At 45.4% G+C, this 16,949-nt stretch overlaps 1 protein-coding gene across 1 annotated transcript in view; it reads left to right on the top strand.

Annotated features, from left to right (window-relative positions):
* The window catches only part of ACOXL (acyl-CoA oxidase like), a 247,466-nt gene that overhangs the window by 488 nt on the left and 230,029 nt on the right, over nucleotides 1-16,949 (top strand). The window contains 2 exon segments of the mRNA XM_072951449.1: nucleotides 7,645-7,741; nucleotides 16,661-16,744. Of these exon segments, the coding sequence (XP_072807550.1) occupies nucleotides 7,645-7,741; nucleotides 16,661-16,744 (181 nt within the window).

The raw sequence follows: 16,949 nt of genomic DNA on the forward strand, positions 1-16,949 counted from the left end.
GAGAGGGTGTGGAGAAAAGGGAACCCTTCTGTGTTGCTGGGGACAAGTGCTCAGAAAAAACTCAGAGCCAAGGAAGGTGAGGGAGTGATGGGGCTGGACCCTGCGCTTTCCAAGTGCCCACCACCAGCGGTGGGAGAGGAGAGAGGCATAGAGATTCTTGCATATTTTCTTGCTAATTGGTCTCATAAGCCTGCAAGGGACGGCATTTTTCCAGGTCCTTGTCAAAATCTCTACCTCCTGCCTGTGTAATAGAGAGACAGTTAGTGGGGCTTTTGGTCCTGGAAGGAAACACAGCACAGTGGGGAGAGGGTCCCTAGGGCGGTGACAGCTGGTGTTGTCTCCTCTTGTGTGTATCCACCAGCTAAAATGATGGCAGGATGTAGATTTAAAAGAAAAACATCACACAAGAACAAAGCATGTTCTTTTTTTTTCTTTCCTTTTCCATGGTGGTTTATTACAGTGTGTTGAATATAGTTCCCCATGCTATACAGTAAGACCTTGTTGTTTATCTATTTTATATATAGTAGTTTTTGTCTACTAACCCCAAACTCCTAATTTATCCCTCTCTTCCCCTTTCCCTTTTTGTAACCATGAGTTTGTTTTCTATCTTTATGAGTGTGTTTCTATTTTGTAAATAAGTTCATTCGTATCATATTTTAGATTCCACATATAAATGATATCATACTATATTTGTCTTTCTCTGTCTGCTTTCTTCACTTAGTATAGTAATCTCTGGATCCATCCATGTTGCTGCAAATGGCATTATTTTGTTCTTTTTTATGGCCGAGTAGTATTCCATATTGTGTGTGTGTGTGTGTGTGTGTGTGTGTGTGTGTGTGTGTGTGTGTGTGTATTACCACATCTTCTTTATTTATTCATCTGTCCATGACATTTAGGTTGTTTTCATGTCTTGACTATTGTAAATAATGCTGCTATGAACATTGGGGTGCTTGTATCTTTTCCAATTAGTTCTCTCTGGTTATATACCCAGGAGTGGGATTGCTGGATCACATGGTAACTCTGTTTTTAGTTTTTTAAGGAACCTCCATACTGTTTTCCACAGTGGCTGCACCAATTTACATTCCCACCAACAGTGTAGGAGGGTTCCCTTTTCTCCACACCCTCTCCAGCTTTTATTATTTGTAGACTTTTCAATGATGGCCATTCTGACTAGTGTGAGCCGATACCTCATTGTAGTTTTGATTTGCATTTCTCTGATAATTAGTGATACTAAGCATCTTTTCATGTGCCTATTGGCCATCTGGATGTCTTCTTTGGAGAAATATCTATATTTAAAACTTTCGCCCATTTTTTGGTTTGGGTTCTTTGTGTTTTTGTTATTGAGTTGTATGAGCTGTTTGTATATTTTGGAAATTAAGCCCTTGTCTGTTGCATCATTTGTAGATATTGTCCCCTAGTCTGTAGATTGTCTTTTTGTTTTCTTAATGGTTTCCTTTGCAAGGCATGTTCTTGATATGAGCAATTCTGCAGAAGCTCCAGAAAAATTTGAGAGACCAACTCCTCCCAGGTCCAGCCACAGGGACAGTGACAGGGCTGCTTTGTGCTCTCTCATGACACACATTTATTGAAGGATGTGTCAGATTGTTAGATAACTTTCCTCAAACTTCAAAAAATAATTGCACACTTGAAAAAGTACTGTTGACCATGAATAGAGAAAGTTTCATTCTTTCCCCTCTTCCCTTGGCAAGAAGTTCTGGAGTGATAATAACTTGGTCAACTGGGTTGGGGGAAAGGTTTTGGTGCCCCTTTATTCTGGGGCCCAGATTCCCTTGGGTGGCAGAGCTCCTGGGGGTCCTTCCTCACCCCACTCAGCTTAGTGCCCCAACAGCCACTTCTAGAATGTGGGTGGTGAAAAGTGGGGAAACACAGGTGGGTGAGTTTTGAGAATGTTCCCAGTTTTCCTTTGCAGCACACAGAGATTTGGGGCTTTCCTTCATTCTCAGTAACAATAACATTGTGCAATTTATTGAGCTTGACCTCTGTGCCAGACATTTTTCAAGTGTGTTAACTATTTCGTTTTTACAGCACCCCTAGGCAGTTGGCACTATTATGTCCCGAGTTCTCCATGTGGAGAAACGGAAGCATATAGGTGTTAGTCATTTGCTAAAGTCACCAGCAGGTGGGAGAGACAGGATCCAAGGCTGAGGGTGGAGTGGGAGGGTGGGATTGGGGGGTGGGTTGGGGCTGGGATTAGGACCCAGGGTTCGAGCTCTGACCCCTGGGCTGACTGTCCCCTGAGGGGCAACATGTCTACTACTGGGTCAGTGCTGTCCTCCAGGGGCACTAGGGAATTGTGTGGGGTATTCTGGGTCATCACCGTGAATGACGGTGCTGCTGGCATTTTCTGCTTCTGATGGGTGTGATGTGACCTCTCAGAGAAGACAGTCCTGCCCCTAGTGCTGACAAGGTCACTGGGAAACAGCGGGATGCCTCAGCCTGTTCAGATGGCTGTATATGGCCAGACACCATAATGACATCCCTGTAGTAAACGTCTAGGCTGATCCTCCCCCTACTTTCTTTCATTGAGGCTACTTTCATATAACCTACAATTAACCATTTAGGAACGTACAATTCAGTGGCATTTGGTGTGCTCACAGTGTTGTGTAACAACAACTTCTATCTAGTTCCCAAACTTTTTCATCACCCCGGAAAAACATTATGTACTCATTAAGTATTCACCCCCCACTCTCCCCTCCTCTGGCAACCACTGATCTGCTTTATGACTCTATGAAGTTGCCTGTTCTAAATCTTTCATATAAAAGGAATCATATAATATGTGACCTTTTGAACCTGGCCTCTTTCACTTAACATGATGTTTTTGAGATTCGTCCCAGTTGTAGCATGTGTCAGTACCTTGTTCGTTTTTACAGTTGAATAATATTCCATCATATCAGGCAGATAGGTTTCTTTTTTTTTTTAAAAAAAACAAGCATTTTCTTGTGAAGTCATGCCATCCTATCTAATTTGTTTTGCCCCAGGTCATGTAGGGAAGTAGCAGTGGAGCTGGCCTTCTGGCTCCTAGATCTTCACTTTTCCTTCTAGAACACATTCCTTTTTCTAAACCAGAAATGATGATCGTTCTGATTGGTTTTCCAAAAATTTACTAATTTTCCATTGGCTCACTTTATGAAATAAGAACGCAAGGGGTACATACAAGATCTACATGAGGAAAAAGACAAAACTCCGATGAACAAAATGAAAGAAGTATAGGCTGAAGTAGAGACAGAAATATCCCATGTTCATGGATAGGGCCTTCTTGTCTTGTCTGGGCTCATTCATGGATCTGAAGTCAGCTCTTCTAACCCTGACGGGGCTCTTCCACATGTTTAGGGGTTGCCTGGTGGTAGGCTGGGCTATGAAGGCCTTGGGCAAGACAGTTGAGTTCTCTTCACTTGTCTCTTACTTTATACAACACCCCCCACACCCCCCCAAGTAGGCTAGCCGAGGCATGTTCTTGGATTAGCTCAAGCATAGTCTCAGAGGGATTTCAGAGGAGCAAGAGAGCAAGGAAATGCACAAGCACTTTTCTGAGCCTCTGCTTCTCTCAAAGTGACCAACATCTCAATGGCCAAGGCAAGTCCCATGGCCAAGCTCTGATTGAAGGGTTGGGAAAATATGTTCCACTCCTTTACAAGAACTGCAGTGTCAAAGCACAGGGATCAAGGAGAGGTCAAGAAAAGGGGCCATCAGTACAATCAATCTAACACATGCATCATCTGTAAGTAGAGATAGTTTTACCTATTTCTTTCCAATTTTGATTTCTCTAATTTCATTCTCTTGCCTGATTGCATTGGTGAACTCCCCCAGCACAGTGTTTAACAGCAACCTCTACGGTGGTTGTTTTCAAAGAGCCAACTTTTGGGATTTACTAGTTATAGTTTTTCTATTTTCAGATTCCTTTTCTGCTTTTCTTTTAATTATTCTTGTCTCTTTTTCTTTAGTTTAATTTTTTTCCCCTGATTTCTGTGGTCAGCTGCTATAGCAATTGCTGCTACCCTACCCTGATCCCTTTACCTGGCCTATACACTCATCTCTTAGCTGCTGTCAATATTGACTGGTATCAAGTCACTGCTGAACCTCCTTGGATTTGTCCTTGACCAATGGGAGTTACTTTCCCAGGGGATGTCTGAGGTTATGCTCTCTCCCTGGGCATGCCCGTGGCTACTGACCGACTGGCAGAGTGGGACAAGTCCGTGGTGCGACTTGTACCCCAGAGCTCCCCTGCTGGATCAGGCTGAGACTGGATTTCAGCTGAGCCCACATCTTTGCAAGCTCCCTGGCTGCCTATGTGATGGGAACTGATGCCGGGAGTCCTGCTGTGCATCCACACTGCCAGTTGCCAACTGCCTGCTTCCGTGCCTGCACACCCAAAGACGGTCTGTCATTCACCCAGCACCTCCATCCAGACCCATCTTAGCATCCTTCAGCTAAGAAGAGTAGGCTTTTCTTGGAGCGTTTTTTGTCTAAGTCTGTTGGAGATTCTGGGTTGGAAGATTCTATAGCATCTTACCCAGAGAATTTGCTGGCATGTGATTCCTCAAGTCCTGAGTTCCCCCAGGGGGTTTGCCTTCTTCTTTGTACTTTTTGGAGTCTTCCTACGCTTGTTTATTGTGTAGTGTCCAGGGTTTTTTGGTTGTGAGAGGGAGGATCTGGGAGGAGTGGGGCTATTGCATCTTGGCAGAACCGGAAGTCCTCCATGATACAGTATTTCCACCTATGGACACGGACAATTGGAAGAGCATAGACAACAGTAAAATATAATCAAATAATTAGGAAGTGATGTGCTTTGAGTGCTTATGACCTTTATTTTAAAATATAATTTCTTCCAGTGTAACTTTGTATAAGTTAATTTTGGATAATGGCTGTGTTTAACAACCAGTTTACAAAAATTCTTTCACATTTAACAGTTGCATCTCGTGCTCTGATAGAAGCTGGCTCCAACACTCCACTGGTTTTATTTAATATGTAGATAATATTTGGCCACAATTTTTATTTGGTGCAATTTTTATTTTCCCCTGATGAGTACTTTTAGGTTTTTTTTTTAAATAGATTTGCTGCTCTTTTGAGGGTCATTGTATCAATTCTGTGCTAGTTTCTTTTTATTCTGTGTAATTGAACATGTGAGTGAAACTGAATGATTTCTGGCCTGGCTCTTCAGGGAGTTTTCAGGGTTGGGGGGCCAGTGGAGTCCGGATGGTGATCCACGGTAGGTTCTTTTCACAGCGTAGAACCTGTTTCCTTCCCTGCTGCCGCAGAGATGGATGCTTCTGTCAGACATGGCCCATGATTCTTCATGTTGCCCTGACCTGAGAACTACAGCTCAGGGACCCGCGGGCCTCGGGCTGTTGCCAGCCCAGCGCCGGTCCTCTCCCGCCCTTTCAGAGGAGAGCTATAGGTTTTACACCTCAGCGTGTGGATCTTCCATTTAGGAAGTGAATTTTCACCAGCATTTCCTGAGATCTGCCACCATTTAGTCCTTGTGCTGTGGAATATCTTTCTGTGGTTCTTTCCATGTCCTCCTGCCCCAGTCCTGCTTGACTCAGATGCTCTGGGCTGGCCTTACTTGTATGTTTGAATCTGGAGAGTTTTCCAGACGCCCAGTGTTATTGAAAATAGCATTATAGCATTTTAATTTTCTGTTCTCCTTAGGGAAAATGCTGACTTTATGCAGTCATGTTTGTACTGAAATCCCCACCAGTGGTGCTGACTCAAAAAAAAAAAACCAAAACCAAAACCAAAAAACGAACAATGGAAGAATGGGCCTGTCCTGTCTCAGGTGTTTCTGTTAGGGAGTTTTTGTGTCCCTTTAGCATATTTTTTTTTTTTTTTGCAGCGAGGGGGATTATGTTTTACATTCCAGGATGCACATTGGGTCCTCTTCGATTTTTCAGTTAACTGACGACTGGATAGAAGAAGAGAGAGCCAATATGGTTGAGTTGGTTCTTGTTTGGTCTGGGGAAATGAGCCAGCAGGTGTTTAGGGAGAATGTCTAGATACGAGGTACTGTGCTGGTCCCCAGGGGCCACACAGGAGACAAAGATCTGGACTCTGCACCCATGCAGTTTGTATTCCGGTTGGGAGTAAACTTTACATCAGGACAGTGTGTGTTGTAGGCATGCCTGGGGGCATCCATGGGGACACTGTCTCCAGGATTGGGTTGTGAAACTTGAGGACCTGAATGAGTTTAAATTCAGCTGCATGACCTGGGGCTTCCCGTGGGCCAGGCCTGGTGGGGGTGCTGGGACTGGAAAATGGATCTGAAGCAGCTCCTGCCCTTGAAGGAGAAGGCGGGATTTGTAAGAGGAGGAGCGGCAGTTAGGATTCATGAGCACTTCCCACGCATGTGCAGGCACTGGTGTAAGCGTCTGAAGTGACTGTCCTCTGAGTTATGCAGGGTCATGCTTCCCATCTCACAGGTGAGAGGACAGAGGCACCGGGGACAGCAGGTCATTTGATGGCGGTCACGCAGTTAGTGACAGTCAGGAATCCCACCTGAGTGAGGTTTCTTCCAGCCTCCAACTGTGCTCTGCATTGAAACATTTTAGGCGGCAGCCCTCCTGTGTCATTTGAGGTTTGATGAGAAACAAAGAGGGGCTAGATGTGCAAGTGACTTATGGGGGGCCCGGGGAGGAACATCTGTGCAGTGTCAGCAGCCGGGGAGGGGGAGGCGATGCGGAGCTGCAGGAGGTGGGAGAATGTTCAGAATGTGTGCAGGCAGAGCTGACACCGTGAAATGAGGGAGAAGAAGGACTCAGCACAGACATAGAAAACAAACGTGTGGTTACCAAAGGGGATAGCGGGGGTGGGGGAGATAAATTAGGAGTTTGTAAAAAATCTATATGTAAAATAGATAAGCAACAAAGACCTTCTGTACAGCACAGGGAACTGTTTTCAATATCTTATAATAACCTATAATGGAAAAGAATCTGAGAAAGAATATATATATGTATATATATGTATAACGGAATCACCATGCTGTACATCTGAAACTAACACAACATTGTCAATCAACTATAAGAAAGATAATTATAAAAAAGTTTATTATATAAAAGAGAAAAAGCACAGCACAGTTGTGAGACAGTCTGAGTGGGCCAGTTGGAAGGACAGTGTCCCTGGGGAGAAGTCCCCTGTGAGGCAGGGCAGCCTGAGGCTAGACCCTTGCCATGCACTTCACCTCTTAGGGAGCAGCCTGGGAGCAAAGTAGCCTGAGGCCAATGCCAGGGTCAAATCCCAGGTATGGCAGCCGTGGGTTGCTGGGAATGCTGCTCCCCATTGCGGGTTCTCTCAAAGGAAACTCTAAGTGACATCCTGGGGCCAACACGCAGGTCACCCCTTCTCCCCCATCACCCCACCTCAGACACGTGTAGAGGAGATGTAAGAGCCTTGTTTTAAGGTCGTCTTATCAGGAAGCCCTTCTTCCTTCCCTTCCACTTTGACCCCCATGTTGACCGCGTAGTCTGTGTCACACACACGGGGGCCCCTCCTTTGAGGCACAATATCAAAGCAGAGCTACAGAGAGACCCAGTGAAGATGTCGATTGTCAGATCCCATGGTCCAAAGGCTCTACTCACAGTCCCCACCAATCCAACGTCTTAACACTCATTTTGTGTCCATTCGTCACAGGTATGATTTAAGTCTGTATGAAATGAGAGCTTTGACATCTCAGAGGGTGAAGTTTACCATGGGTCTTCCTCTGTTAAAATGTGCAGTTCAGGAACAGGTAAGTTTCACTGTTACTTTGGTGTAATGTGTATGAGTGAATGAGAGACAGACAGGTTTTGCTCTGTTTTGTTTGCATTTGTGACTTGTAGAAGGAAGCACACGAATTTTGTCCCGGGGGAAATAGACAAGGTTGTCAGTCTTGGGGAGCGCCTCCTTCCCAACCCTTGCCTGCCCCCCTCCCCGTTAACCTAATCGACACTTACTTCTCCCAAGCTCGCAGGCTAGGGGATAGGGGATTCGGCAGAGGTGATGAAATATTTGTTCACAAAACAAATATAATTTGGGGCATAAAATTCAAATATCTGAGAAATGTAATGAACTCATTTTATGAGCTTTCTTTAGCATTTTAGACTTGTCCAAAATGGATGAGTCTTGTTTGGCTAAAAATTGCCATTCTAAATCCAGTTAAATTATTTTAGTCGATTTAACCTCATTAAAAAGAAAGAAGGAAGGAAAGAATATCTGATTAGAGAATTCCTTTGTGATGCTAGCATTAAGAGCTCTGTATTTTTGCCAAGTTAAAATCCATTTCCATTTCATTTAGCTTCATGGCTTCTCTAAACCTAACACTTTACGTAGGAAACAAAATATACCCCCTGGTGAGGCCCCTTGGGGAGGGGCCTGAAGCAGGGCTAAGCTTCAGCCTGGTAGATGCTGAAATGCTGAAAATGTTCTGCAGTGAACCTGGCCCCCTCCTTGCCCATTGTACTCTTGGAGGGAGAGTCTGAGGACCGAGGCGATGGGGTCTTCCCCATTCAGGAGACCACGGCAGGGTTGGGGAAGGCACGTTTCTCTGTGGATCAGAGCTGGTGGGGGCCTGAGGTCCATGTCTGATATTAGATCACCACCCTCCTGCCTCCGCTGGCTGGGTGTCCCGAGGAGGCAGGGACAGAACTCAGCATCTTGTCAGGAAGGAATTGCAGGCAGAGCTTTGGTCCCTCCCACTGAGATACTGTAGCCACCTCCACGAGGACAAGGGTGCCACAGTTAGACGGAGAGCATGTGGAAGGAGAGGCCCACATAGTTGGGTAGAGCATGCTTGCAAAGCCTGAAAAATCATTTCATACCCAGTGAAATGTACTGGCAAAGGCGATTTTCAAGCTAGTAAATTGCCTCTCAGTGGAACATCCATTTAGAGATACGTACAACTGACCGACTCACCAACCAGCAAACAGACGCATAGAACAAACCCCCATCCCTCTGTGCTTTTAGCCACTTTCTCTGTTAGACTCTGGCCTCCCAGTGCATCCGGTGTGGGGCTGGCTGGAAGGTGAGATCCTGACATGTGGGCCCGTCTCCTTCTCCCTTAATCAGCCCAACATGTCTAAGGCTTAACTTAGTGTCAGTAATCAAGACCCGGATGTGAGGGTTGATCCTTTAATGAGGTTTACCCGTTGCTGCCCGACCCCTGCATCTGAAGGATTAGCCCGTGTACTCTCGCTCCCGATGGAGAGTGTTAAGCCCTGGATCCAATTATCTTCCTGTTTTCCTGGCTCCCTTCCTGGTCTTCAGCCGCCTGGACAGCTATGTCCTGGATGATTAGGTGTAATTCCTCTGGGAGGCACAAGATTGGCCCTAGACCATCTCTCCAGCTCATTCCCGTTAGTTATTTCAGCCTGGTTGGTGCGTCACTCTGTGCGAATTTGCAAAAGCCCATGAACTTGAAGGAAATTAAACTCGTCGGTCGTCCGTCACTGGGGCTGTAAGCTCATCTTGCCAGGCGGGTGTCCTGAGACTCTGCCGCACGTCTGCGTCTGAAGGCTCTCAAGTTCCACCCTGTGAACAGCTGGAGGAGCTCGTCCATGTCCAGAAATTCTAGAAGAAGTGTTGCATGATTCATTCTGCCTCTTCATAAAAATATTGAGTCATGGCTGTACAACCCGTTCAGAGAGCGTTCCAGGTCCTTCCATCTTTCCCTGGACCCTGTTTTGGTTGCTCTTACAGTTCTGGGGGCTGATTGGACTGGTGTCCAGGCAGACTGCTGCGCGAAATGAGTAATGATGGTGTTCTGGGGGACGATCGAGGAGCAGGCCTCCTCCCTTCCAGGTGTCGATGACGGACAGCCCACAGGCTAAGAATAAGCCATTAAAATGTTTCCACTCTGCCTTTCTCCCTCTGTCATCTGCAGTAGATTTGAGATGTTTCAATAATTTAAAAAGGAGAACAGTATCTAAGGCTGACTGCAGAGTCACACACGCACACGCACATGCACACGCACATGCACACGCACACACACACACTGTGAACCTCATTGCACCTTGTCGACTTCTCCTGCACCTGTTTCTAGGGACATCACATTTATGCCCACCCACCCACTTTTTCTGCTCTCCCTGGGGATTCAGGGCTGGGTCCTGGGTAGGTGGGCTCTCTGATTCCATGAATTTCCAGATGAGGAGACAGAGGATGCAGCTGGGACATCTGCTTCGTGGCAGTGCTGGGACTGGCCTTCAGCCCCTCCCTTGTCCTGTCTGTATGGCACTTTCCTCAGAGACACTCGTCCCTGGAAGCTGGCAGAGGCTGACGGCCTGCACCAAAGTCACCATAACCAATGCCAGCTCAGACTTACTAAATACGTATCTTGTGCCAGTCACAGTTCTGCGAACTTTATTATTTTTTATTTTTTAAATTGAAGTTTAGTTAATTTACAGTGTTGTGTTAGTTTCTGGTGTACAGCAAAGTGTACGGACATACATGTATTTTTTTCATATTTTTCCCATTATAGGTTATAAGATATTGAATGTATGTGCTATATAGTAGGGCCTTGTTTCTCTATTTTATATATAGTAGTTTGTATCTGCTAATCCCAAACCCTTAATTTATCCCTCACCCTGCCTTAAGAACTTTAAATAGATGCTCTCATTTAATATTCAAAACATCCCTAATGGAATTTCCATTTTATAGATGAGTAAACTGAAGCTGAGTAATTGGCTAGAGGTTGTACAACTAGTGAGCTGTGTGTGTAACCAGTGGAGCACGGATTCAAACCCAGGTGGGTGGATTTTTGAGCCCACTGGCATCCGGTGGTCCTCACCCCAGGAGGCACATTAGAATCACCTGGGGAGCTTTCCAGCCTGCTGTCCAGGCTTTTGGTCACGTCAGTCAGATAAGCATTTGAACCTCTCAGGTGATCCTGTGTGGGTCCTGGCTTGAGTCCTGCTGCACTGTCCTTCTTTCCCAGCACCCAGTACTGTCTCCCCAGATTGTTCCCCTTCAGCATTTGGTTCCTGCCAATCATGGTTCAGGGATGCTCCGTCCCAGCATTTCCCTTCCCCAGGAGGGAGCCAGTGGGGCTGAGCTATCCCTGGCCAAGTGTGGTGAGGAGTGGGGACCGGTGTCTGGATGATGCAGCACCCGCTCTGCCCATGACTCCTTCTTTGCGCCTCCACCATCTCTCCCATCCTGAGCTCCTCTCGTCCTCATCCCCGTGGACCACATGGGCTGTTGTCAGCATAGCATCATTATTTTCTAAACCAGTGGTTCTCAAAGTATGGTCTGAGGACCCCTGGTGGTACCCAAGACCTTTTCAGGTACTACCATGTCCAACTGCCTGTGCACATGACACCAGATTTGCATCATAAGCTTCAACCAAAACAACATATGGCAACAGACTGAGGGCAGAAGCAGACGAGTCCAGCTGCCTTTTATTAAGATTGATGCTAAAACAGTTTGTAAAAATGCAAAACAATGCCGTTCTTCTCATTGACTTTTTTTGGGGGGAGTTTGGAAATTATGGCTATTTTTTATGAGAATTATGTCATTTACATTAACACATAATAGATTCATTATTGTTATTCTTAAATGAATAAGTATTTAAAAATTCTCAGCTTTAATTACTAGGATGGGAACCTGATAGATACAGTCTGTGTAAACAAAAGCTCATTGGAATCTGTGATAATTTGTAAGAGTTTGAAGGGGTCTAGAGACCTCAGAGTTTGAGAACTGCTGATCGAAATCATCCGCTGTTTTCTCGAACCCCATTCTCAGATCAGCTTGGAGGGGAATTGGCAGGAGACTGGCGGATTTGTGTTTGTATTTATTATCCTATAATTGTTATTTCCATCAGAATTTTAGATAGTGTCCATTTGGGATGGTTTTCCTTTTTGTATTTGGAGGAATATCAGTGGGTGATCGGATCTGGTTGGAGTAAGATTCTAGAGTCAGCTCCACTTAGAAGGCATCAGGGGTTGGGAAGGCGTTGCTTTCCTTATTAACCCCTGAGAAAAGTTGCAGCTTTTCCAGGAAGCAGCCAAACTGAAGCCACTGGCATGCAGCAGTGAAAGGGGCGAGCAGGGACTATGCCAGAAGGCTGAGGCTGTCTGTCCTGCTGCTGCCCCGCCCTCCCCGGCCTGCCCTGTTGCCTGGCAACATCAGTGCTGTGATCCAGGGCACCTCCCTGGCACCCCCCCGCCCCCCAGGACTGGTTCCTGACCTAATTTGAGCCCTTGGCTCCACCACCACAGCCTCAGCTCTGCCCTCGGCCCTCTGGCTTCTGTTTGTACTGGAACCCAGGCTTTCCCTCGTGGGCCGTGACAGGCTGGCCCTGGCTCTGTCTTGTATGCTGCCTTTGGCAGGAGGCCCTGTCCCAGCTCCAGCCCCATGACTTGGACACCAGCCACTTGGCCAGCACTCTGTCAGGTCAGCCCTGCCCCGTGGGATGCCACTGAGGTTGTGAGCAGAGATGACAGGACAGAGCGCCTGTTTACAGAAGTTCCTCTGGGTAGACTGGCACCTGAACTGAGTTGTCATCTGTGGTGGCCACAGGGATTACTCGAGAGGGCGTGCTAGGAAGGGAGCTGGGACCTGCCCAGGGAAGACTCCTGGTGCTATTTATTTATTTCACTGTAAACCATTCTGCATAATGAAGACGTCTCATTTTAAGGAATAATTATTATTCTTGCATTGCAATATCATGTTAAAAATAACAGTTCACTTATATGTGGAATCTAAAAAAAGATGAGACGAATGAACTTATTTACAAAACAGAAACAGACTCCCAGACATAGAAAACAAACTTATGGTCACCCAAGGGGAAGAGGTAGGGAGGGATAAATCAGGGGTTTGGGATTAGCAGGTGCAAACTACTATATATAAAGTAGATCAACAACAAGGTCCTATGGTACAGCACAGGGAAGTATATTCAATATCATGTAATAACCTATAATGAAAGAATATATGTATATGACTGAATCACTATGCTGTACACCAGAAACTAACACAACATTGTAAATCAACTATACTTCCATAAAAAGAAATAACAATAATTATTACTTGTTGTCATTTGCTAAGTCCCTTCTATGTGCCAACTGAGGTGATTTATTCATTTTACAATTGTTTATTGAGCATTTACTATGAGGTAGTTCAAGAGGAATTGAACAAAGCAGGCAGTACTGGCTTTGTGGACCTTATGTTTTAGGGGAAAACAGGCAACAAACAAATAAAAAAGTACATTTATGTCAGATGGTTGTCGGTGATGCTGGGGATAAAAATCAAGTGTGGTACATTGCAAAAGAGAAAGCAAATCTATCTCTGTTCACAGACGACATGATCTCATATGTAGAAAACCCTAAAGATTCCATCCCAAAACTGTTAGAACTGATCAACAAATTCAGCAAAATTGCAAGATACAAGATCAACCACTATTTTCCACTGAAGTCAGTGTAAATGTAAAATAATGCACTTTCCATTAACAGCAGAGTAAGCTGATGCATCAGGCTGGCAATGTCACTATGATAAACTCATCATTACATGCTGTCAATATTGATACATTATGTGATTACACTAATAACCCGAAAAATGTCCAAGGCAACTAGGAATTTGGTAGGAAGCATGTGCTACCAAGAAAAGTGGTATTACATTTAAGGCAAGAATTTGGAAAATCCGAAACTGGCATGATACTGCAATGAAGTTGTGACCGATGAAAAATGCCTTTGGACAGAGCCACAGGAATGTCACTTTTCGTCGTTCCTGTCCTGGACTTCGCTGGAGTAGTCCGGGCCCCTGGGGGGGACAGAAGAACAATGGTGACAGACAGCCTTCGTGACAGAATTCTCCCAGTCTCTGCTCAGGCAGCCCCGCTGTGTGGCCCCAGCAGAGAGTCAGCAGAGAATAAGGAACAGCAGAGAGCAAGAAGGGCCAGACAGCAAGGAGGCCTCAGTGAGAAATTTGGGGTTTTTTTTTTGCAAAGGTAACTGGCCTCACTGGAGGGTTTTCTCAGTGGTAGGTGGGGCAGGGGAAGCAGAGAAGCTCAAAGTGATACTTATTTTTAAAGTATTCTAGTACCTTGATCAAAATTCTCAAGTTGATTAAAAAAATGTATATGGAAATGCAAAAGACCTAGCATGGTTAAAGCCATTCTAAAAAAAGGGCAAATTTGCCTTTCAGAGACTGTCTGGGCTTATAAAACCAAAAATAGGCATTTTTGTTGAATTTGATTTGTGACAGAATATTGCATCACAAGGGTCTGATATGTCAAGTGCTCTGCAGAGAAATGGAGGGAGGGAAAACTAATTTCCTTCTGTTTTAGACAACTTACTAAGCAGAAATGTAAATAGCATGAGGTACAATTTAAGATAAAATACAAGGTTGAGTCTATTCTCCAGACATTTGTGGAATTGTTATCATTTAAAATGATTACAAGCTAACATCCTGATGTGGGAACTAAGTTTGGTGTGAATACATCAAGTTTAAATGAAGGCAGGCATGCAGTAGAAACACTGCAAAAACGAATGCCAAAAAACATGTTAGTGACTGGTCGATCGTGATGTTCGGTATGCTACCAATTGAATTGTCGATATGAGACATTCTTTAATTAAGAATAATTAGCAGATGAGAAATGAGAGAAGAATTGAAGGAAAGAGAGACTTTATGTGTGGAGAGGATGTTAAAAATATGTGACAGTAAGGAAATCAGTCAAGTGAAGCCTCTTCTTAGTTCTGGAACTTTTGTTCGACGTCTTGAAATAGACCAGCCCAAATGCTTAAATCAACAGCCGTGCCTTCATGGCCAACTCCTACGGCTTTGCCCATTGGATCTAATAGCAAAGATCGCTGTCCCGTGCAGAGACTGGGGAGGGAAAATAATCGTCCTAAACAATTTATAATGCTCCAAGAGGGCTAAAATTGGAGTTGGTTCTTTAGCAAATGTGATTGCAATATATTTCAAACCATTGAGTGAAAAGACCACGGTGGCATACCGCTGTGACAAAGTCACCCTCCCTCATCCACGGTGCAAGTGGAGACAATGAAATAGGAAGAAAACTGTGAACTGCTGGAGAGTCTGAGGGACTGACTCACTCCTGAGGGTTTAGGTTTGGCTGTAGCAGAGCAGGTGGTTTAAGGGGAGAAAGGGTTTGTTGTAATGATGTGGGGGGGGTGACTCTTAGCAAGATCACAGGGGCACCGGGATGTGCTAGTGTCAGGTGCTCTCTGGGGACGAGGCTGGTGGTACAAAATAGGGGTGGCCTGGGCCATCTGGAATCCTGGGGCTTCCTCCAGCTTAACAATGAGGGGCACTGAGGCCTGGGGGTGAGAGGTCCAAGTGAGGATCTGAAGATCTGGTTTCTGGCCGTTGCTTTACCGCTTACTACTGGGTGACCCTGGCTGGACATGTCTTTTGACCTCCCCAAGCCTGGAGTTTTCCATCTGTTACACACACGGGGTCTACACCTCTTGTCCTGCTCAGCCCCTCATGGAAAGTTGTTGGGGGTACTATGGGGACCCAGGGGCCCTCCAAAAAAGCCCCCAAGTGTCTGCTACAGTTGTTTTTTATTATTTGCTGGTCACAAACTCTCTGCTGTGAGCCAGAGCTGGAGCCAGGCAATGGTACGTGCTCTAGCCTTGGAGGTATTTTAGGAAATAATCAATACAAGATGCACTGGGTTGGAGCCATCATAAGAGTCATAAATCTTGACAGTCTGTTGTTTGATAAAATTAATAATGCTTGAGAGAAACGTCGTAAAAACCTACGGGAGGGAGAACAGAGTGTGCTTGGGGAGGGAGCCTAAGCCAATGTGGAAATTGAAATTCATCCAAGGAAGGTCGGTTCCTCCTGCTGCTGGTGAGGCAGTAACACGCGTGTACGCACACGTGCACCTAGGCGTACACACAGCACACCCATATACACTCATGCACGTGGGCAACCGGCTCCAGCTTTGTTGGCTGTGTCTCCAAAGAGACTGGCGTCTCAGGAAGACTGGCATTAATTCCAACAACGGATAATTGGGACTTGCACGCTCAGGGCCCATGACTGTCTGAGGAAATGCAACCTGCCTCTGGAATTCTAAAATAAGACGGTGAGTTTTTTTGCCCCGCCTCATTTCTGACTGGTGGAGAAGAGCATGCTCATGTAGCCCTGGGATTCGAGGCCGTGATGCACATCAAGTGAGAAGAGGGTACCTTCTGGGCTGGGCCTCATGGTTTTTAACTTGATCAGAGCCCTGAGATGGCGCATGGTCAGAAAAGTGTGTGAAGACAATTACTCTTCCTATGTCCAAAATGCTCCCAGACCTTCCGAATCCTCTGTCTTGACGTCAGGATTGTCGCCTGGACTCTCTGATGGTGGGAGGGCTTGTGCAGAGATGCTGCGGGTCTGTGTTGCTATATAGAACCTTGGGGGTGGCCCAGGGACAAACTTGGTTAAGGCAGCGCGAGGCCAAAGGTCAGTCCGTCAGTCAACTTCCCATCATGTAAGAGCCTTGAACTACTTCGTCTGTGGTCAGAGACCAAATGGCCACGTTAAAAAAGGATGAATGCCTTGACTTCAGTAGGCCGATGGGTTTATTTCTTAATTAAAAAATTGCCTTTATAGTGTTGAATTTTTAAATTGTAATTTTAACATCTGTTTATTATTTTAAAAATGTTAATTTAAAGGGTCAGAAAACCATAAGGAAATCTTGACAGTGGGTCTGTTGTGTTTTCAGGCAGAGAAAACAAAGAATTTTGTCGGTCGAACCCTGGTCCTAGGAGAAGTCCTCTCCATCGTGGACATGGCCACAGGTGTGAAGGTGAGAGGCCCTGGGCGCCCCGCTGCCCTTTGTGAATGGGTAGTTTTGAATGGGAAGGAGTAAAAAAAATACTCTGTAGGTATCAGTCTATTCCCAGAATAGATGTTTGTATAATGGTACACCTTCCAACTCATCCCCCTGACTTCCTTTTCAACTATGATTCAACCCTGCTTCTTTTTCGCTTTTCTTTTTGTAGAGTTTTATT

This window comes from Vicugna pacos, chromosome 28, assembly GCF_048564905.1.
Source record: "Vicugna pacos chromosome 28, VicPac4, whole genome shotgun sequence".
In the NCBI taxonomy this organism is placed as follows: domain Eukaryota; kingdom Metazoa; phylum Chordata; class Mammalia; order Artiodactyla; family Camelidae; genus Vicugna; species Vicugna pacos.